The 22,686-nt window shown below is 42.3% G+C and overlaps 1 protein-coding gene across 1 annotated transcript; it reads left to right on the top strand.

Annotated features, from left to right (window-relative positions):
• Positions 1-15,563: 15,563 nt before the first annotated feature.
• On the top strand, positions 15,564-15,848 carry LOC133088182 (late cornified envelope protein 1E-like). The gene is given in 1 exon segment (XM_061185999.1): positions 15,564-15,848. A coding segment is annotated over 1 exon segment (285 nt).
• The last annotated feature ends 6,838 nt before the right edge of the window (positions 15,849-22,686 follow it).

Here is a 22,686-nt window from a genome sequence, read left to right as displayed (position 1 = left end):
CAGGTGACTTTCTGAAGCTCAACTACAATGCTGGTCCAAGAGGAGCTCCGGCCGTCCCCATGGCCTCCTTAGTGGAGACAGCGAGGAGCCAAGGGAGTGCCGACAGGGACCTGGCACGAATAGGTTGTGCAAGGGGCCCCTCCTGCTCCTATCAGAGCCTAGTGGCTCATCCTGGAATCCCCGCATCCCCTGAGGGCATGCCCAGAACGGTCTTGTCATTTGTGTCAACTCCTCACAGACGAGTCGACAGTCAGGAGTGAGCCAGGGTGAAGGTGATGTGGGAGCTCGCAGGGGGGCTGTGAGCCAGAGGAGGGGGGGCTGGGGAGGCACCAGCAGAGAAAGAGGCTGGGGGCCTGGAAGGAGAAGCTTGGCAGATAAAGGAAAGAATGAGAGCTAATTAAAAAATGTATAGAACTCTAATGGAAAACTGATGAATTCATAAAAGTGCTAAGAAAAGATCAAGATGAAAAAAAAATCAATTACATGGGACTGAGTGAACTGATGAGGATGATTATAATTTTTGTGACTTTCTGTTTGAATAAAAAAAAAAAATCCCACAAGAACTCAGAGGCAAAAAATATACAAATCAATTTTCACTGCAAAGTAAAGGACCTGTTACAGTGGAGGATTACTGGACTGAATGTCAATATTATGACATAGTATGAGTGTGTTTCGTGTTTGGTAATTGCAATCGTTGTTGCTTTTGTTGTGGTCATCCATTTACAAAAAAAAAAAAAATGTATAGAGACAATACCATAGGCTGGATGTATCTGGAAAAGTTTTGGACTCTGTGGTAGGTAACAGGGAAGAGCTAAGTCGGACTCCACATTGGATCTGTTTCTTTGACTCTAACCTTTGCTTTTCATTGCTTTTGTTATTATAATCATACATAATGGCCTGCTTCAGGGAACCCTGCCCACCTGTGAGTGGCTGCAAGAAAACGAAACTGACACATCTCCTCATGGAGGCTGGCCATTCCAGGAGATGTTTTGCAAGAGTGATGGCCCTTTTACTTCACTTCCTCACCACCTCGCCCTCTCTATAAAAGAAACTGGCATCTAGACACTAGTCCGCCATCTTCTCAGTCTGCCGGATTTCCAAATAAAGTCATATTCCTTGCCTCAACACCTGGTCTCCGAATCATTGGCCTGTTGTGTGGCGAACAGAGCGAGCTTGAACTTGGTCCCAGTAGGCTGACTGAATCTCAGTAGCAATGTTCTCCTGGCAGATGAGAGTCCCCTGCCTCAGGTGGAGTTGCTGTCAGTGGGAGCTCAGTGCACAACTTCCGAGGATCATGCTCTGTGGTCAGGCTCCCCATGGACCCAGTGTCACACTGCTTTGTGCCTCCCCACCACCTGCCTCTGCCTAGAGGACCACAGCTGCTCTGTGCCTGTCCTGCCACTCACAGGGGAGCTTCTTCATGTCTCAGCTGGACAGTGAAGAACTTGTAGGTAATTTCTCCTCCTTCATCCCATTTTTAACCAGTTCTCTGGGTAATTAGGGATGGGGAACCTAAGAAAGAAGGCCACCTCCTGAAGAAGCAGGGAGCCTCTGTCATACTTTATGGTCCCTTTCATTAGCTTTGAGCTGAAACTATCTGCTCCTGAGGAAATTTCAGAGACCTAAATAAAAGCTTTTGTAATGAGAAATCAAAACGTCATAAATCCCTCAAGCTCACTATGGACCTTCACATTTTTTAAAAGAAATATAGTCACCCAATGCTAATTTCTTTTTTTTTCCCTTTTTTTCTGAATGCCAATTTTCTAAAAGCCAAATTTTTGCTTACAAATTAGCTCTAGGTGAGTTGCCCACAAGATATATTTGTGTGTTTTTTGTGAATTGTTAGTTGAAAAATGAGCTTGCTTCCATCTATATTAATGCCTTCTATGATCATTTTTAGGGTTAGATATATATTTGTGAACTAATTGAAATTCAAAACTTTTCTCTCCATCATTGCTATAAAATATTCAGCAGATAACTGTTCCAAAAATATGAAATGAAAAAGGAAGCAGGAGCTCGTGATGGGGAAGAAAACACATGGTCAGAGAGTGAGACCAAAGCACTGGCCTGGGCAGGCAGGAGGAAGTCTCAGGAACTGTGACCCAGGTGAGGTGGGAGAGGAAAGACCCCACATGACGACTGGAAAGGGACCATCAGAGGGACACAGAGGAGCCGAGGGAATGGGGAGGACCGTGCTGAAATCAGGGGGAGGATAGTGCATTCCAGATGAAGGCAGGGTCAATGAAAAGCTACACAAAACAGAGATTTTTATGTAGAGGATTGGGATTTAGAGTCAGGAAGATTAGAAAGAACTTTAAGGACAGAGGAAGCACATGGCTATCAGCCCAGGAGCCCTCTCACTTCTGTTGCCTGGATGAGGGTCACCTGGATGAGGGTCACCTGGATGAGGGAAATGGCCAACGGACTGGCCTTGCTCCTGCAGGAATTTCCGTCCAAATCATCCTCTTCCCTGTCAGAGAAGCTTCGTGTGTGTGTGTGTGTGTGTGTGTCTGTGTGTGTCTGCGTGTGTGTCTGTGCGTGTGTTTAAATGTAAATGTTCATTTTGTTTTATTATGAAAAGAAAATGTGTTTTTGTGGAAACCTGGAAAATATGTAGACTGGAAAATACAAATAATCAGCAATCATGGCCACCGTTAACTCTAGGGATTATTGTTCTTTCTCTATTTGCACTTTTATATATCTTTGCTTATAAGATGAATGCAATATTTTGTCTTGCTCTGTTCACTGATTTTATATAAGCAGCAGTTTTTATTCCTGTAAAACATGAGAGAAGCTTAGTTTCAAATCTTAACCAATTTTCCTCCAGGAAGTCATACAAAGCAAAAAGGAGCACAGGACACATATGCATAGATACATACACACAGAGACATACACACTACATCTTCAGCGAATCTGGGATACAGAGAAATCCTGCAGCCTCTGAATGATGTGTGGGTATGGCCAAGGTGAGGGTCTCACACATCCTGCATGGGCAGCTGTGGATGGGGCCATGGAGAATAGCAAGGGCACAGGCACTTAGCAATGGCAAGTCTCAGGAATAACCTGCCAATACTCACTGCCAGGAGAGAGCTCTACCCTGAGTGGGAACACTTATGAACAGGACTAAGATAAAACTGGGGGTGTCTGCGGGACACTGAATTACTCATGGCAGATTGGAGTGGCAGATCTCAGGAAGCAGCATCTTAGCGAAGGGAGTGGAGCCCCTTGGAATGCAGAGGTAGGTCCCCTGGTGGCAGAGGCCAGTGGAGATACGGAGCTGAGGAGTTGGTGGGGGTCGCAGGGCTGGCTTGAGACCTCCCCTGAACCACATCGTGTCCTGAGAGTCCAGGTGAAATGGCTACCCTTCTTTCACTGTAGCAACAGAAGGGGGAACCCTTGAGCAGAGGAACCTGGAAAACGACCCGCCAGGTCCTTCCCCACCTCTACTGCCTCCACAGGAACCTCCTGCTAAAAGTTGGTCTGGGAAAATCCAACTTTGCAGACGTGTAACAAAAAGACATAAACACAGAAACCATAAGACATCATTAAATGGTGTGGAAAAGTGCATTGAAATTCATTCTTGCAAAAACACACAGGAGACAAATGATGCAGCAAAGAAGATGAAAAGAATAACCTCTCATCTGAACATGAATATTACAATTTTCATGGAACAATTGAAGTTATGAAGAAAGGCCACAAATAATAACAACAAATATTTGTTTACTAAGAACCTAACATGAGACAGATCCTGGTTGTGAACACGGAGCTTTTAGTTGACCTGTGCCTGAGTCTTAGTTGACAAAGGTGACGACATGGAGGGGTCGATGCAATTGGAAATGTTTATCACTTATATTTCCGAAGAGAAGGAGGTACATCATGTCTCACAGGGCCACATGGGGGTGCGCCGGGTTTTGGGGGCAGCAGCAGGAGTGATGGGAAAACAGAGGTCACAGCCTTTACTGTGTTTTCCATGGGAAAGGAAAGACAGGGCAGGAGAAACAGTTTAGGACTGGCTAGTTTGAATAATTCCAGAGGGCTTTGGGGAATAGGGGCTGTCTCTAGTTGCCTGGTGCCTGGCCCTGGGATGGTTTAGGGGAAGGGAAATACTGGCTTGGTGTATGAGAGTTAGAAAGGAGGTGGGGTATAGACTTGGGATTGGTTGGTTTGATAGGAAAGGTAGAATTAGCTATCTCTGGGAGGGATAGTCTCTCCTCAGCCATCAGTGGTCCCTAAAGATGTCAAAACATTGCAAATATAGGAAACAAAAAATATGATTATTACAATAGTTTACTAGGAAAGACAGACAATTAAACAAGCAGTTACAGTAACTCATGTTATGGGTGAACAAACTGGGGGACCTAAGTTAGTCTGGATGTCAGGAAAGATGTAGAAAGAACAGGATGCCCCATTTTCCTAAATATTTATTGTTCCTTTGACTTCTGTTTTGTGAATTTTCTTTTTTTAAAAATAATGCCGATTTATCTTTAAGCTCTTAGTGTTTTCTTATTGATCACATTAGATTTTGAAAGTTACTAACTCAAATAATTTTGTCATTTATGTTCCCAAGAAAAGCTACAAATTGTGATTGGGGTTTTATTAATTATGTAGATTATTGTTTCTTTTGAAGAGAATGGTATGATTCTTCATAATTCAACTCTTCTGTAGGTCACTTTGTAGTTTTGTTCATCTGGGTTCTGAATAATTTTTATTAAGGTGATTTCTAAATATTTCATGTTTAGTGGCTCTTACATACAGGGACATTTCTGCTCATAAATTCAACTCAGAGTTTGTTAATATATAGCATGTGGTCAATTCAGAGAATTTTCTTACTAGTTCTAATCACTTGCAAATCAATTTTTTTATTTTCTAACTCTATAATCATCTTGTTTGCAAATGATGATAGTTTTTGACATCTTTATATATATATATATATATATATATATATATATATATATATATATATACACACACACACTTATGTACATATGTATCTGACATATATTTTGTGTTATTTAATTTGTAAGAATTTTAGGACAAAACTAATTTAGAATGATGATTGGTGCATTACAATTTTTGTTCATTTGCAACAAATTGTTTTCATCATCCCATTGATACTCCTTTTACTCTAAATTTTCTGAGATCTTTTTATTGAGATCTAAGATTGAATGTTATTAAATTCTTTTTCAGAATTTATTGGGACAGTTATGTGTATATTTTTCTGACTGACAGTTGAGGCCTTTAAACGATAGATTCTTTGAGCTTGGAAAGAGCACAACTAAAGGACCTGAGGTGTGGAGAGGTGATGTCACTGACTCAAAGTCACAAGTGAAGGTAGCGGTAAGGTTGGGACAAGAACTCAACCCCTCCACTCAGAGATACGGCTCCCAACTGCATATAGAAGGAGGCAAACTTACTAAAAATTCTTGAGTTATGAGTTAGTTATGGTCTATGCCCACATTTTACCTTCTCAGTTTCCCTTCCTCATCGGGCCCATCGAAAACCTCAACAGAGGTCACATCAGAGATCTCATTGTTGCCCCTGAGTTCATCCTGTTGGAAGACTCTGCCTCCTGATTCTACATCTTTCCCAGGTTCTTTAACTGGACAGTATTGTGCAACGTTTGGAACAAGCATGTATGCAAGTTGTCACAGTGGGTGTTCTTATTATTTTTTCCTTCCCATTAATTATTTTGTTTATGAAGCTTAATTGTGAAGGCTTTATTTGAATGGCAAAGGTTTAAATAAAACTATATCTAACATATAATTGAGAGCGTGTTGAGCATTAATGTTTTTGTGAATTGAAAAAAAAAGACTGCTACCTGTTCCTTTTCTTAAAAACCAGAACACTTCTTTGTACACCTCTCATGCTGATCTCCTACAGGAACAGAGTGTGACAACCATTGCTTTCATTCTTGTACACCCTCCACTATCCAGTGGCTGCCTTGCCTCTCCCATGAGCCTTAACGAATTTCTTCATCTAACAAGGATCTCTTCCTCTATGTCTAGAGTGATCAACAGCTTTTATCTCTGGCTGTACATTATAATCAGCTGAGTATCTTTTTAAAAATATTGATGTGGAACCTTATTCTCAGATATTCAGAATCAGTGGTGTCCTGGCATCATTTTTAAAGGCCGCCTACTGAGAAACGCTGGTGCAGACTCTTGAATTTGGCTTCAGCCATGCCCCGTCTACTGTTTCTTTTGTGCTGATGGTCAGCATTACTATCTAACTTCTCAGGTGTTTCTGCTTCTCTCTCCAATTTGACTGTGAACTCTTTGAGTGCAGGGGCTAAGATTTGTTTGTCAGTATTTTTCACAGGACTGGGGCAGAGTTGGTCACAGATTAAAGGCCCAGATGTGGGTGAGATTGTTATGATAACTGTTTCCTGTAGCCCATGACTTCATCCCTGTTTCCATGAGACGCTCGTGTGAGTTTTGGATGCCTTGAGATTGGGACATTGTATTAGTGGAGAGAGATGGGGCAACAGGAGGACATTCCTAGAGAGATACTTGCCAGGAAACTCTTTGCCCATCCCTATCCCAACCCACGCATTCTGAGTTGGTAGCCAAACTTACCACAAAGGCATTTAGTTCCTGGTTCTTGAAGGGAGGGAATGCAAGCTTGAAATTTAGTCATTTTCCTCATCCTTGTTATCAAATTCATCATCAACACCAACAGCAGCTTTGTCATCATTAGGCATCTATTTTCTATAGTAGATGTTTCTAGAAGTGCCTTGTGAGGAGGTACATAAATAAGTATATCTTATGAAAAGAGTTGGATACCACAGGGAACTTTCCATAAGTGGGAACATCCAACACTAAATTTTCTCATCCTAGGTGTCTATGATCTAGGGTAGAAGGAAAGGTTTTGTTTCTGTGCAGTTTCTTGCTTTGATTTTTTTTTTTTTGGTTTTGTTTTTTAATTATGGAAAGAATTCCTTATATACACTAATTTTCTTGCATGTTAAGAAAACTCACTTGTTTTCTTATTAGTTACCACAGTGTAGGTGTGCGCATGTCTCTATGTGTGAACATGTTGAGTGTGTGTATGCGTGTGTGCACATGTGCGCATAGAAAGAGAGAAACATATTGAAGGAGAAAAAGGGAGGGAGAGAGAGAGATGGTGTGGGAGGAAAGGATGGGAGGGAGAGAGACTTCTCAGAAATATTACAAGTCAGTAGAAGTATAGACAGGGCTACCAAGCCTCTCACTGTGCATTCCATGAGATAGGGCAGAATTAAAGCACAACATAAACCAAAGTCAACACTCCATATGTAAGACCATTTTATAGCCCCAACTCCACAGACTAACCCAAGTACAATTACAAACCTGCTAGCCTTTGAGATCCAACATGAGGGATTCTCAGACTAGCTGCTCTGTAAAAGATTTTGGTGCACTGTTTGAGGGAATCTAGTCCCACACACAGGTTCATGGACTTGACCTAATTAAAAGTAAGGGCAATGTTTACCCCATCGGGAGTGGACTGAAGCCTGGAACATGGTATGTTGGTAAAGTTTAACAATGGGATATCTGGGAAAAAAGAGAGGTAAATTGTTGCCAATTTCAATGATGTAAATAGTCCCATCATGTCAGATTTCAAGCTACTAAAATGATGACATCGAATGCAGAGTTAAGAAGAGATGCACACTAATTGGCTGTCCAGTTCACCACTGGACTTGGGTTACCAGACCAAACATGACTGGACTCATTGGGAAGAAGAACTTCACGGCACCTAATAGACCTTGCTAAAAGCTGCTGGAGCCCAAAGCAAAGGTAGGTCTAGACGCCATGTGGCCAAAAGACTCTTTCTCAGGGAGGGACAAGAGCAAGTTCAAGACAGAGGGTGGAAAGAAGGGCACTCAAGACTTCTCAAGAAAAAGAATTTTGGGGGCCACAGCACTAGAATCCTCTATCTAGAGGCCATGGGTTCCCCAAACCTTGGGCCATAGCCAAGGGAAAGGGTACGATTTACAGAATGCCACATATAGAACTGCTCCCCCAAAGCCCTTACTCTAAGCTGGGAGTGGGACCCCCAGCTCAGTGTGGAAAGAACAAAGCTGAGGGGGAATGTCAGGAAGAACCTGCACGTGCTTCACTTGTTCAACAGCCACATCCTGCTCCTTCCAGAAGCATGGCTCACCTGAGTCCAGCCCTGGGGCCCATGTAAATTGTGTCCCTGCAGTCGGGACACATCCCTGTGTCCCTCATCTGCTCGGCCTCCTCAGGGACATGTCTATGGCTGCCTCAGACCAGGGCGAGTGCTTTTCTAGAACCCAGGGGGTGGGGTGATGAACAGGATGGAGGTGAGGCTGGAGAGTGCCTCTGAACAGAGATAGAGTGGACTGTGGAGGAGGGGGACAAAGTTGTGGACAAGGAGAGAGGGTCAGGACTAATGTTTGCTCTAAACCAAGCAGGAACCACCTGGGAAGTGTTGTCCCTGTGGTCAGATATGGGGGTGATAAGTGACCTAGGACAGCTACAGTACTGCAATGAGTGCGCTGCTGGTGCTGAGCCCATTGCTCTAAGGGAAGCTTTCCCTGACTCTGCAGATCACAAATTTATTATACAGATGTATATATACATATATACGTACTCTCTCTCTCTCTCTCTCTCTCTCTATATATATATATATATATATATATCAGGATATGACAGCTCTTGTACCAATTCCTGCAAAACATTTCTAGAGAGATTCAAGTAGTTAGAATTGCAAAGGACTTAACATGTCTTTGAAATGACATGAGATATCCATTCTAGTATTTCAAACAGTGCTTGATTTCTTAGTTCAACAGTCATTTATTAACCACATAAGAATCAAGAACCGTGGATGGGGCTTCCCTGGTGGTGCAGTGGTTGAGAGTCTGCCTGCCAATGCAGGGGACACGGGTTTGAGCCCTGGTCTGGGAAGGTCCCACATGCCGCGGAGCAACTGGGCCCGTGAGCCACAATTACTGAGCCTGCGCGTCTGGAGCCTGTGCTCCGCAACAAGAGAGGCCACGATAGTGAGAGGCCCGCGCACCGCGATGAAGAGTGGACCCCGCTTGCCACAACTAGAGAAAGCCCTCGCACAGAAACGCAGACCCAACACAGCCATAAATAAAAATAAATTAATAATTGAAAAAAAATGTTTATGTTGCAACAGGCGAATAAATCTGACTTTATAAAAAAAAAAAAAAAAAAAAAAGAACCGCGGATGACCTTACAGGTACAAAAGTGGAGAAGTCATACTCATTGTCTCAAAGAGGTTTCTGTCACTGCGCATATTCTAGATATCCCTCCCCAACTTTGGGGAAGGATTTCAAACTAAGGAAAAATGGAATGTCTCTGGATCTTGAGTTTCTGGATCTGTTTCTATTTTGTCATTCAGATTTACTGAAATCCCACCAAGACGTCCTGTCAGCACAACCAGCAGCAGTGCCAACCCCCTCCCAAGTGCCTCCCAAAGTGTCCCACCCCTGAAGGTCCCCCCAAGTGTTCCCCCAAGTGCCCAGACCCCTGCCCACCTCCAGCCTCTTCCTGCTGTGGCCCCATCTGTGGGCATTGCTGAAGCTCCAGGGCTGGGGGCTGCTGCCTGAGCCGCCACAGGCCCCGCAGGTCCCACCGCCGCAGACACCACAGCCCTGACTGCTGCAGCCAGGCCTCGGGGGGCTCCAGGTGCTGCGGAGGGGGGAGCGGTCAGTCCTCTGAAGGCTGCTGCTGAAGTGGACCCTGAGCTAAGAAGTGCAGATTTTTGTGCAGTACACTGCCGAGGACCTTGTCTTTCTCCTCCTTCACTTGCTTCCGGGTCTGAGATGTCCAGCAGAATACTCTGAACCTGCGAAGACAGTGCATCCTCCCTGGGGTCCAGAAACTCAAATCCTATCTTGACTATCCTATCCTATCCATGGCCTTAGAATCCATCTCTGTGTCTACCCTCACATCCTCAGTAGATAGCCCTTAAGTCACTCGTTGTGGTATTTTCTTACAGTGTGTTCTCTGATGTAAAACAATAAGACTGGAGTTTGAGCAGCATCTTTGTCTTGAGTTGCCATTGTTCTCCTCTACCCTGTCCTCTGCTGCCGGTGGCCTTGAACCTCAGTGGCCAGAGGGGCACTCTGGCCTAAAATGGGGTGAGTGATGGTGAGAGCGTGAAAGACACAAATGCTCCTAACTCTGTTTTGTCCTATGTCATCTGGACCCTGAAGCAGCATTGATGGACCAAGTCTCAAATGCCTCTTTGTAAACATAAATTCTTGTTTTCCTGGCCACCTTCAAGGCCCTAACCTGGTCCTTCCATGTTCCTCCCCTTCTCTGTACTCATTCTGCTACTCTTGACCCACATCACCAAAGCATTCTTCCTGCCACACACACACACACACACACACGATAGAAAAAGAAAAGAAAAAATGAATTAATAAATAAAAGAAAAAGTAAACATGTTTTGAAAATCCATGTTTCCTATCCACCATTTCTGTAATCAGTTTGGTTTCAGGCACATTTGGGTGTGAAAATTGCTTTTGTACTAACCTCCCAGCAAACTCTGCTTCTTTCTTCCTCTTCCAGCTTCATTAAATCCTCTACACTTTTTTTCCCGAACACGTTCCCTATGCCACATTTATGAGCTTGTCACTTCACTTCTGAAAAACAGTGGTTTCTACAGAATAATGCACATTCTTATGCATTACTATGCTTAAGGCTCAACAGAAAATATTTCCAACCTAATTTCTAAGGTTCACCATTCATACTGCCTCATGAAACCTCATGCTCCTGCCACACTGAACAACTCACCCTTAACTAGGTATAACTTAAACTTGTACATCTATCTTGATGCCTTTTAATCTGGGAAGCAGATTACTGTCTGTAGTTCAGAGGTTACTATCTGTAGTCAGTGTCCAGAATATTTGTGTTCTCAATAAACAGTAGCTTCTACTGTTATTTTATAAGTGCTTCTACTGCTACTACTGTTACTACTACTAGTGCTGCTATTACTAGCAGCATTACCTGCTCTTTCCTCTATCTGAATTACTCTTCAATTTCTTCTCCACCATCTGGATATTTTGGAGTTCTGTCCCTCCTTGAAGGCCCACCCAAAATACCATCCTTCTAGGAAGACTTATCTAGTCATCTAAGAGTTTCCTCAAGCAGGTGGATATTAAACAATCTGTCTCTACCCTCATATTGAGCAAGCTTAGCTTGTAGGATGTAATAAAAATATAATTTTTATTATATATGACTGTTCTTAAAATTTTACCCAATGAGATGGTCTTCTGATTCATAGGTGATGCCTTGGGAAGGTTTAGTGACTTTACAGCTCTTCCCAAGCAATGTCATTTTTAAATCGCAAACCTGGTTTCAGTTTGGAAATTAGAATATCCAGTCTGAGAAACAGTCAAAATACCAAACTTGATTTAATGGCGCATTTGTCCATTTCCCTGCTCCTGTGTGCTGGCTGATCACAGAAGGAAAAGGGAGCCTGGTCCTTCTACCCCTGTTTCACACCTGATATTTGTCCTTTTCTCCCAGTTCTCTAAATGCATTTACTGACCCCTGAATGAAGATTAGGGGAAAGGAACACAGTCTCACATGTGGGTGCAATTTTCTTCCAATATTGGATGCAACTAGATAGCAGAATCTAATTTTCTCCATTTGTACAACTTTTGAGATATCTATTCTTAGATATCTCATATTTTTCTTGCTATTAGGTATAGTTCTATTTTAAAATTACATTTTCTGTAAAGCATTATACTCCAATAAAGATGTGAAAGAAAATTAAAAAATTAAAATTACATTTTCTGATTCTTGTATAATATTTGTGCTTTATAATATAACAGCACCATTCAATAAATAATATGACAGCTTCAGTCAAGAAATATCTGTTCATGCCTAAATATAGAACCACAAATAATTTTAATCACTATATATGTATTATACATGTCACAATTTATTATAGGTATTAATATGTTCCCAATTTCTCTTATTATAAATATCAGTTTATATCATTGAGTATTCAGATTTTCATATTTTGTGATAATATCCATAGAATAAAAGCCTTAGAATTGGAATTGCTTATTCAAAATGTATGTACATTCTAAATTTTAATTATTTTATTCATCAATAAATATTATCTGAATGAATGGACCACCAATTTGCCTTTCAGAATATAAGTAACACCTACTTATGTTCCATTTACAGTGGCTTTTTCCCTCCACATTTACTCTCGGTTTATAAAACTTAAATCTTTGCCTATTTAATATGAGTAAATGTATTTGTTAGGAGAAAATAAAAGATGCCTTTTTTTCTAGCTTTTTGTACATTTATTGGTCATATATAAATCTAACATTTTGTATTGCCTGTTCACCTCTTTTGTCTATTATTTTCATTGGGATTTTTTCCTTATTAATTTGTAAAATATAGTTGCATATCAACTGTTTTAACTTATTCCTGGAATATGTGTTATAATTTTCCTCTCAATTGGTCATCTCCTTTTCAAATTTGCTTAAATATTGCTCTTTTCCACATAAATAGTTTTATTTAGAAGTGGATAAACTTATCAGATTTTCCTTTTATATCATGGTTTTGGGGACCACCAGCCATAAAAAAAAACAACTATGCTTTCTTTACTACTTTGACTATGACTTAACAACGTATGTTACAAGAAAAGACTGATGGAAGAAAAAATAATCCATAAACATACTTGACACTGGTTCTGGTGCATAAAGGTAAAATAGCACTCAGTATGAAGTTCAGGGTGATTCTAGAAAAATTAAACACTTTCAAAAATTTGTTAATTAGTTGCTAGATTATAGTTGTACATAGTCAAAATAAATTGGAAAATAAATTATTACAGTTATTTCTATAATTTTCCAATGTGCAGCATATTGCATTACTTTTGATTTGCCTTATAGTTTCATCTAGAACTCAGTCATGTTTGCTCCCAATCCCTTGATAACAGAAGACCTAGAAAGTAATCATTTGCTTAATAAAAACGCTCTTTTGAATTGAACTCCATTGACATCGCACAATCAAGGCAAGCAGACCAATCCTTATGAGGTTTCAAACCTGCTTATCACTCAGATCTAAGTCAGATTGATTGATGGTTTGGGTACCACATCTTTAGAGGCATGGACCATATGAATCCTCAGGCCAATTACTTTAAGTATCAGTGCTCTGCTCCTGAGTAAGACTTACCTATGTGAACCAAACTGATACTATGACCACTCCCTTATAAGTAACAACCTGAGCAGGAAGACAAGAGTCACACTCAGGCAGCATAGGGCCAGACTTCTACAGGGTGATGTCTCCTAACCACATATGTCTGCATGCTCCAGGCCTTATACTGATGGACAAAGACATATGAGAAAATTATTGGTACACTCTAAAGTCCTATGCAAATGTTGGCTTCATGCTTGACAAAAACATCTATTGATTGCCACAGCATGCATCTAAGAAGGTGATTAAGGAAAATGATGACAACTATGATGACGATAATGATGATAGCTTTTGGTGTGTGTGAAATGTGCAAGGCAAAGTTCTATGAGTTTTACATATGTCATCTTATTTAATATTCCTAACAAACTCATGAAGTAGAAGTTATTAAAATCACTATTTCATAGATAAGGAAACTAAGGCAGAGAAGTTAAACAATTTGCCCTAAGTTACTTAAACAATAAGTGTCAGAGCTAGAATTCATGCTCAGGTTGTCTGGCTCCAGAGCCACAATCCTAATTTCTAGGTAATTTTTCCAAGCTCGAGTTGATTTTAAGAGGTAAATATATTTTGGAATGTGAGCTACAAACAACACACATCTAATACATACACCAGACTTAGAAAACAAATGCAGACATAGACAAACAGGCATACACAGATACACTCATTTCCAACAGCAAAGTGAAAAACCTTGGACGCATCAGTGTTTCTTTGTGCAAACCAAAGGGTCTGGAGCTCATGAATTAACATTGCAGGAGGAAGAAGAGTAAGGTTTGGGGGACCAAGCGCCAAGAAAGAGAACTGAAAGGCAGGTACCACTGAGGATAATAAGGTGGCAGATGATAGGAGGAATTCACACCCACCCCCATTTCTATGTGACCATATTCCTAGCTGGGAGCAACTTCCCTAAGCTCTGTAGAGGGATGCAGGGAGGAGCTGCCAGTCATCTCCTGTCACAGGAGCCAAGTGGGTGGCAGGAGGCAGTCCTCTCCTGCCCAGGCCCTGTGTCACACCTGAGGACAGAGCCCAAGGCCAGGATAAAAGGGCCTCGGGGCCCGAGCACCTCCATCCAATCCCCTCCTGAGCTGCTGACGGACACTGTGCTGCGTGTGCACTGGTGAGTGTCCACTGGGAAAGGGATCAGGGCCTTCCACAGAGGATGCTCAGACCAGAGGCGAGGGCAGGGGGGCAGGGCCTTGGGGGTGGTAAGGATAGGGGGAGCTAGAGAGGGAGAGAAAATCTAGAAGTCTGATGAAGGATGAGCTGTGAAGCAGGAGAAATCATTTGTGTGTCTGTGCTATTAGGTCTGTATCTTTTTGAGTTTCTCAGATTTTAGGTAAGTCAAAACTTTCAGAAGGAAGATCTTACCTTGGAGAAATCAGCTGTTTCTTCCCCAAAGCCTCTACTAGGGTCATAGCGATTTTCAAACAGTGGAGACCAGAGCCAGCATATTTGGGGTTTGATAAATACAGAGATCCATGGGCCTCACCCTCACCAAGTGTCATTTAGTTGGTCAGGAGTGGTGCCTGGTCATCTGTATCAGAAGCTGAAACTCACCTGCTAAGATGTAAAAAATAGAAGAGGTTATATTTTGTAAAGAGTGCATAACTAAGCTTAGGTTTGCAAGACCAGAAAACCTAGGTTCACAACCCAGGTTGCCTTGATTAGGTTTGGGGCTCAATTCTCTATTTCTAAAATGATTTGGTAGCTCCATTTTATATATACATACATATAGATATACATATATACTTATACATATAGGTATTTATAGATATATACAAGCATATACGTAGATAAATACAGATCTGGATAGATAATATATAAACAGGATTGCAAAAGGTCAACATATGCGCTGGTTAACCCATATATATATAAATAAAATTATGAAATTATATATGATATATGATCTGATAATAATATGTGTTTCTGGAAAGCTATCTGGGAAGTTCCTCCAGAAGGGAATTCTTATTTCTTCCTTAGCAAAGAGCACTGCTGCTCTAAACTGGCTCCTGGACTGGACATTTTCAGAATTTTGAGTGGTGTAGAGTGAACTTGAGTCAGACTTTATGAAGGCCAATTTTGCCTTCTCCAATTATAGGACCCTGACTTTGGGCAAGTTTGTCAATATAGTTGTCCTCTGTGTCTTGCTCTGTTGAAAGAAGACAACCCATGTCCGTTTTATGAAAAGCTCCCAAGGTTCAATGAGATAGTGTGAAAGCATTTGAGAAACTATATTTTAGAGATAATTTTTCCATGACTTACTTGAACAGGCTTTTAGAATGTAGGGAAAAGACAAGATGGTGAAAGTCAATAAAGGAGGTGTGCTGGGTCTGACTTGCTGTTTGACTCTCCCTCAGCTCCTGAACCCCGCCTACCAAGATGTCCTGACAGCAGAACCAGCAGCAGTGCCAGTGCCCCCCCAAGTGCCCCTCCCCGCAATGCCCCCCAAAGTGTCCCCCAAAGTGCCCTCCAGCCTCTTCCTGCTGTGGCCCCAGCTGTGGGCACTGCTGCAGCTCCGGGGCTGGGGGCTGCTGTCTGAGCCGCCACAGGTCCCGCAGGTCCCACCACTGCAGACACCACAGCCCTGACTGCTGCAGCCAGGCCTCGGGGGGCTCCGGGTGCTGTGGAGGGGGGAGCGGTCAGTCCTCTGGAGGCTGCTGCTGACGGGGACCCTGAGCCAAGAAGAGCTGACCTGGGGCCAGCAAATGGCCAACACGTCCTCCTCCTCCTCCTGCTCCTCCTGGGCTTACCTGAGAGGTCCCAGAGAAGTTTCTGAGCTCTGGGCTGGAGTGTCCCTCTGCCCTGGGATTCAGAAGCCTGAATCTACTCCCGAGAATCTATCTGCTGAACTCTGACACCAACTGCGTTTTCTGCCCTGGGATCCCCAAACCACAGACTCTAACTCACTCCCCAGCTAATCTCCTTGCAGTCTGCAACCTCAAATAAAACAGTAAAGCAAGAAATCTGCTCAACATCTTGTTCTAGACACTTCCTTGCTTGCTTGTGCCCCAATATTCTTCTCACTGCTATCCATTCTCTTGCTGCCCGAGACCTTGGAAATCAAATATGTGCTAGATATATGGTTGGGACTAGGAGGAGGGGTGAGAAAAATGGCTCTACCTATTATTTACTCTGATACCATTTCCCAGATGAATACCATGCAGCTCTGCTTGAGCACAGCCTCCTGGTGTCTCTCATGAAGACAGTGCCTTGGACTTTGGGTTTTCTTCTGGGTCCAATGGCTCCTGGAACAAGACAGACTTGACAGATATGTATTCCATCCCTCCATTGATCTCCTCCTCCTTCCCTTTGTGATACTACCTCAACTCACCCCCAAATTTCTTTTCTCCTTTAGCCAAAAAATTTGTTTAGAAAATTAAACATGAACTTTCTGCAAATAAACCAGGAATCTTAGTTAATTCTAACTAGAAACATCCATACAGCCTGCTGCAAAGGTCATAAAAATTAAAAATGCCTATAAAAGGAATCAGGGACTTTTTAAAAAACAATCATTTCTCCCTTTTTTCTCCCTGAGTCCCAAGCCCAAGTTTTCAGGTCAAATATTTCATCTCTATATTTTGTAAAGAAGTCTTGAATTTTCATCAATCTTCTTTTTTCAATTACAAATTTCACATGAGATTTAATCATTGTTAACTTTTAGTTTATTATGCCTCGGTAGTCTTATTATGAACTGGATAAATACCCAATACCTTGAATTTGTATTTTAATTCATTAAAAGACACAGGTGTCTGGTAGAGTAGACAGCAGGAATACATCACAGGAATAATGTGGTTCACACCCCACAACTGCTGCAATTAATATGACCTCTAGATACCCCTATGTCTTAAGTCAGTCACTCAAGTTTCAAAGTCCAGTAAGGGATCTTCCAGAACACTGATCCTCAGCATGCACCTGCTCCTTGGCTATTCCAGGAAACTAGAAGAGGGATGCATCCCCTTTGGATTCAGTAACAAGAGACATCCAACGCTATACATATTGGTGGATCCCCTCCAATAAAGTCAACTAGCATACTAAGTATGGAGTTGATTGGTGGCCAAAGGGACACATGACCACCATGTTATTTAGACTGGGATTCTCAAACAAAAGGATCCTATATGCCTGAGAAGTTTAAAGTTCCAGTTGAGACAAGGTGCACTCTAGGGTCATAGATTCTTTTTGTTGTTATGAGATTTAGTAGATTTTCTTGAACAGAAGTTTCTGCATTTCTTGTATGCCCCCAGGACAATTTAAAGAGAATTTAACATTTTTTTAAAGTAATTTTCAACATTTATAGCTGTTTTGCGGAGGTAGAGTGTCCAAGCAGGTCTTCATGCTGTCACTATGGAAGTCTTCCTTTAAGGTCTTTTGTTTAATTTGGTTTAGGTTTTCTTTGAGGTTTAAAAAGACTACATCTCAAGATTTTATGTATTTATAGATTTCTTTTATAATTTATTCTTTAAAAGTTATTTTATGAGGAGTGTGGACAACCTAACTTCTGAACACAGTTTTAATTCTTTTTCCCTAAATCTCAGGAGCTTTTTCTTTTCCTTCTTTAGATAGTGAGAGAAGAAGAAAAGAGACTGATCCCATTGATGAAGGAAAGTTTACTCTAAGCCCATCCTTTGTTGACAATTTCTTCTATTAAAATTGAAACCAAGTATTTAGACTCTATAGTCTCTGTTAACAAGCCAATCCTCATAACGTTATAGCCTTGTGTACAAGTCAGAATAATTGGTGGTTTGGCTACAGTCCTACCTGGAAGAAAAATCTAAGACCAGAAAATCTCTTAGCCCTTTTCCCTAGGAAAAAAAGAAGAGGGATAAGTTCTGAAATAAGGAGTACCTGTGAGAGTCATAGGATAAATGTCCTGAACACTTCCTCTAAACTAAATTCTTTGACACATTCTAAGCAAAATATCATAGTATTTAAGAAATGTAGTTGAGGTGTTCACAGTGTGATGCAGACAACCCCACCTCACTGTAAGTGTCTGAACTTGTCATGGCTGAGCTCGTATTCACCTGAAATTAATCAACTCAGGACATAACGTTTGGAAAGCATTCTGTAAATTGTTGTTTGGCAAATGTTGGTGAGAGGGATTTTTTGAAACTGTAACAGGGAAGAGCAAAATCTGACCCCCATGTTGGATCTGTTTCTATGACTTTAACCTTTGCTTTTTGTTGCTTTTGTTATTATAATCATGCATAAAGGCCTGCCTCGGGGAACCCTGCCCCTCTGCCTGAATGGCCAGCTTACAGGGAGACAATCTGACTCTGCTCACCTATGAATGGCTGCAGAAAAGAAGAAATTACCACATCCCCTCCCAGATGCCGGCCAAGCCAAGCAAAACTAATGGCATTTTTACTTTACTTCCTCACCTCCTCCCTCTCTTTGTTCTATAAAAAAACTGGCACCCAGACCCCGATAAGATGGTTTTTTAGGGACCCTAGTCCACCTACTTCTCGGTCTGCCAGCTTTCCAAGTTAAGTCACTATTCCTTGCCTCAACACCTTGTCTCCCGATTTCCTGGCCTGTGGTGCAGCGAACAGAGCGAGCTTGGACTCAGTAACAAAACTAGTTATTAAACTGGTATGGCAGTGAACCATTGTACACCCTGAGAGGGGATAGAAGATGTATGAGACATAGCCCCATGCTTAAAGTGTTTACAATCTCACATAAAAGAAATTGTCTGTGATAATGAATTGTATGTATGACAAGCAATAAATACTCTGAAGATTTTCTTGGTCAGGCATTGTCAGGGAGCCCATTACAGAGGAATGGGATTTAGACTGGTCTTTGGAAGATAGATTTTTCAAAGGCAAAGAGAAGAGGGGGAGGTGTTCTCAGAAAAGGAACCAGAACAAAAAAAGAAAAAGAAAGACAGTAAGGAAGGAAGAAAGGGAGGGAGGAAAGGAAGGAAGGGAGGAAGGAAGGGAGGAAGGAAGGGAGGGAGGAAGGGAGAGAGAGAGAGAGAAAGAAAGAAGAAAGAAAGAAAGAAAGAAAGAAAGAAAGAAAGAAAGAAAGAAAAGAAAAAAAGAAAGAAAAGAAAGAGGAAGGAAGCAAGGAAGAAAAGAAAGGAAAGGAAGGGAAGGGAAGGGAAAGGAAAGGAAAGGAAAGGAAGAAAGAAAAAGGGGGAAGAGGGAGGGAGGGAGGAAGGGAGGGAAGGAGGGAGATGTCTATTGCTCAGAGAAATTGGGTCACAAATAGGAACTAGGAGTGAGAAGGGAATGGGTGATTCTCAGCGATGGGCTCCTGTTCCCAGACCAGGCTGGATGCTAATGATAGTGGGAGCCACAGTATTCAAAATAATATTGAAAACCAAGTTCCCCTAAAACCGAGTTCCTCTGCCGAGTTTATGATTAACATCTTTGTCCAAAACAATTTTTCGCTTTTCTCATCCAACTTCTGTTCGCCTCAAGATTGAGGAGTATCAAAGAAAAGGGGGGATTGATGCCAAGCAGGTCTCTGTGGGGGTCACGGGCACAGAGGCCTTTTTGTCTCCCATATCTTGTAGGCAAGACTCCAGTCTCCATGGCCTTCCCTGAGTTCCAAAGGGCAGATTCAAACAGTTGCTAATCAGGGGAGGAGCAGCCACGAAACCACATGAGGCAAGATTAAAGGGACCAGAAAACCTCATCAAGATTAGGAGAACAGACCACCTGAGACCCTGCACATACCCTAATCTTGTCAGCAACTCCACCCTTTTGACACTTTGCAGAAGAAAGAAGAATGCAAGACTGTTACTGCCTTGATCCTTATCACATACCTCTGACCACCACCCCTGACTATATAACCTCTCCCTATTCCCCAGTGAGGGGAGCACAGTTCTTGAAGCACTAGCCTGCTGTGTTCCCCCTTTGCCTGGCAAAGAAATAAAGCCACTCTTTCTTTCTCTTCCATAACTCTGTCTCCGTATTTCTGTTCAGCATCGGTGCACAGAGAGACAAGATTTTGGCAACACTATCGCTGTAATGTGGTACATTTAAGCTGACTATTTCCAGTCTCAGCCCATAACCAGAATTCACCTGCCTCTCTGTTTGCCTATCTTTCACTTACTGCCTTGTGTTAGATACCAACGTGTCTACATTATCTCTAGTGTGAAAACTTTGAAAAATAAGATGGGGCTCATATTCTTCTTGCATCCAGAATATAGTAGGTGCTGATACCAAGCAGGGCCCTGTGGGGCTCCTGGACACAAAAGCCTTTCTTTGTCCCCTATTTCTTTGATTACAGGAAATAGGCTTCATTCAGCCTCCATGACCTTCCTTGAGTTCCAATGCACAGATTCAAGCAGTTGTTAATTAGGGAAGGGAGGGGATGTGAGACCAGGAAGAAACAAACAGTCAAGAGAAACCATAGTGCAGACTTGGGACAAGGTCTTGGCTCCCCATCAAGGGATACACACAAAGATACCTTTGAGCTGTTTTGCAGATACTAAAACCCCCTCCAGGTGGAAAAAGTTAACAGTTAACTATGGTATGCTGCCCACAAGCATGTAGACCCCAGACCAGTTGGAACGAGAAGGTTGATGATGCTGACTCCCACTTACCTCACCACCAACCAATCAGAAGAATGTCCAAGAGCTGATCATGCCGTCTTTGAACCATTACTATAACACTCCTCACTACTCTCTCCAAGTGGGGACACACAGTTTTGAGGGCATTAGCCTGCTGTGGCCCCCTTTGCCTGGCAAAGTGATAAAGCTATTCTTTTCTACTTCACCCAAAACTCTCTCTCTGAGATTTAATTCAGTATCAGGGTACAGAGGCCAGATTTGGCTTCAGTGCTTATAGAAATCATAGAATCAAACTCATAGACACAACCTGAACCAGGAAGAGAGAAGGAGAATATTAACTTTCTGGGCTCCTGACCTGGAGCTGGCTGGACTTGCAAGTCTAGTTGAAGGACAGGACAGCTCCGGGGCCTCAAGCAGGCTCACTTTAGGGAATGGGCAAAGCTAGACGCTGATCTCCTCCATTGAAAACGCCAATCCTGGTGGAGTCGATCCCCAGCACCATCCTACATGTGACGATATTTCATTGTGCTGAAAATGACTGGACCTAGAAACTCCTGTGGGCAATTATTATGAGGAGTGGTCTCAGGAACTGGAGAGGAAGCAGGGAAGCCTGGTTTCCCCGGGGCAGAGCCCCAGAAAGACTCTCCGGCCCTTACATAGGGGCAGCAGGGGTTGGGTAGCTATTAGTTGACCTCAAGGAAATGCATTTGTGATGTGTGAGGTCTAGGGGGCGTGGGTTTATGAGGTACAGGTCTGGGTGGGGTTAAAGAACACCTGGTAAACTGAGACGAGAGTTCCTTTGCCCTCTCACTAAGGCTTAGTGTGTGTGCAGTCTTTCTGAGGAGTAGTTCGGGTTGTTTCTGATGCCTGAGGGCAAGAAGAGTACGTGAAGGAGGAAGAAGAGAGGGAGGAGGGAGGAGGAAGTGTGAAAAGATGGGTCTGATCTCCAAGACCCCATAAATCAGGTGCTCCTTCTCTAGGGTCCTGTTCTAATGGGTTCAGATGGGCTTCATACCATCCTCTCTGTTCCACTCACAAGGACCTTTCTCTCCCTTCATCCAAACTACACATCAAGGCTGTCTTCTCCTGGGAGCCTTCCCAGATGAAGCAGGTGAGCCCTGATAATCCTGTCCTGTTGGGTTTGGGGCTCCAACATCTGCTCCTCTTCTGGTCTTGACCTGTTTTCCACCCTGGCTAGGTACTTATCCCTCACCCCACATCCCAATCTTGCCTACTTTTGTCCTATATATGATTTGAAGCCTTTGAGGACTGCCCCTTTAATCAGAATATCCCTTGTAATTGCTCACCTTTTCATTTACTTAACTGTTTCCTGAGTCCCTACTGGGTGTCAGACATCAGGAGCACGGATGCAGGCAAGACATTGTCCCTAAGATCAAGGAGTTTCTTCAGTACCTTTTTTTTTTTTTTTAACATCTTTATTGGAGTATAATTGCTTTACAATGGTGTGTTAGTTTCTGCTTTATAACAAAGTGAATCAGTTATACACATACATATGTTCCCATATCTCTTCCCTCTTGCATCTCCCTCCCTCCCACCCTCCCTACTTAGCTGTGCACATCGGCAGCAATTCTGAGATGGAAACATGCATAAGTGAGGGGCTATATTTAGATGAGAGTGTCCCCACTCTAAGCACAGACAACATGTTCTGATAAACATTTTCATGAAAGATGAAGAAAAACTTTTCACTCTGTGGAAAACTTTTCCATGAGGTCCCTTGATGATGACATAAACAGTTCCCTTTTTGCATTTAAGAGATAGTGTTATGAGTGTTTTACTCTCCATACTATTTTCAGCCTGTTCTGTAAGATGACGTCCATCCACAGGATTCTCTGCACTGTTTATGAAATGGTATTATGTGAGGATGTGAACACAAGAAGTCGAGATCTGATCCACAAAACAAAAATGAGTGGGATTTTGTTTTCCTCCTGCTTTCTGTTCTCCCCAAACACAAAGTCTATTCTAATGGCA

The sequence above is a fragment of the Eubalaena glacialis genome, chromosome 3 (genome assembly GCF_028564815.1).
Source record: "Eubalaena glacialis isolate mEubGla1 chromosome 3, mEubGla1.1.hap2.+ XY, whole genome shotgun sequence".
In the NCBI taxonomy this organism is placed as follows: domain Eukaryota; kingdom Metazoa; phylum Chordata; class Mammalia; order Artiodactyla; family Balaenidae; genus Eubalaena; species Eubalaena glacialis.
The sequence above is the reverse complement of the archived record's forward strand: the minus strand, read 5'-3'. Positions and strand labels throughout refer to the sequence as shown.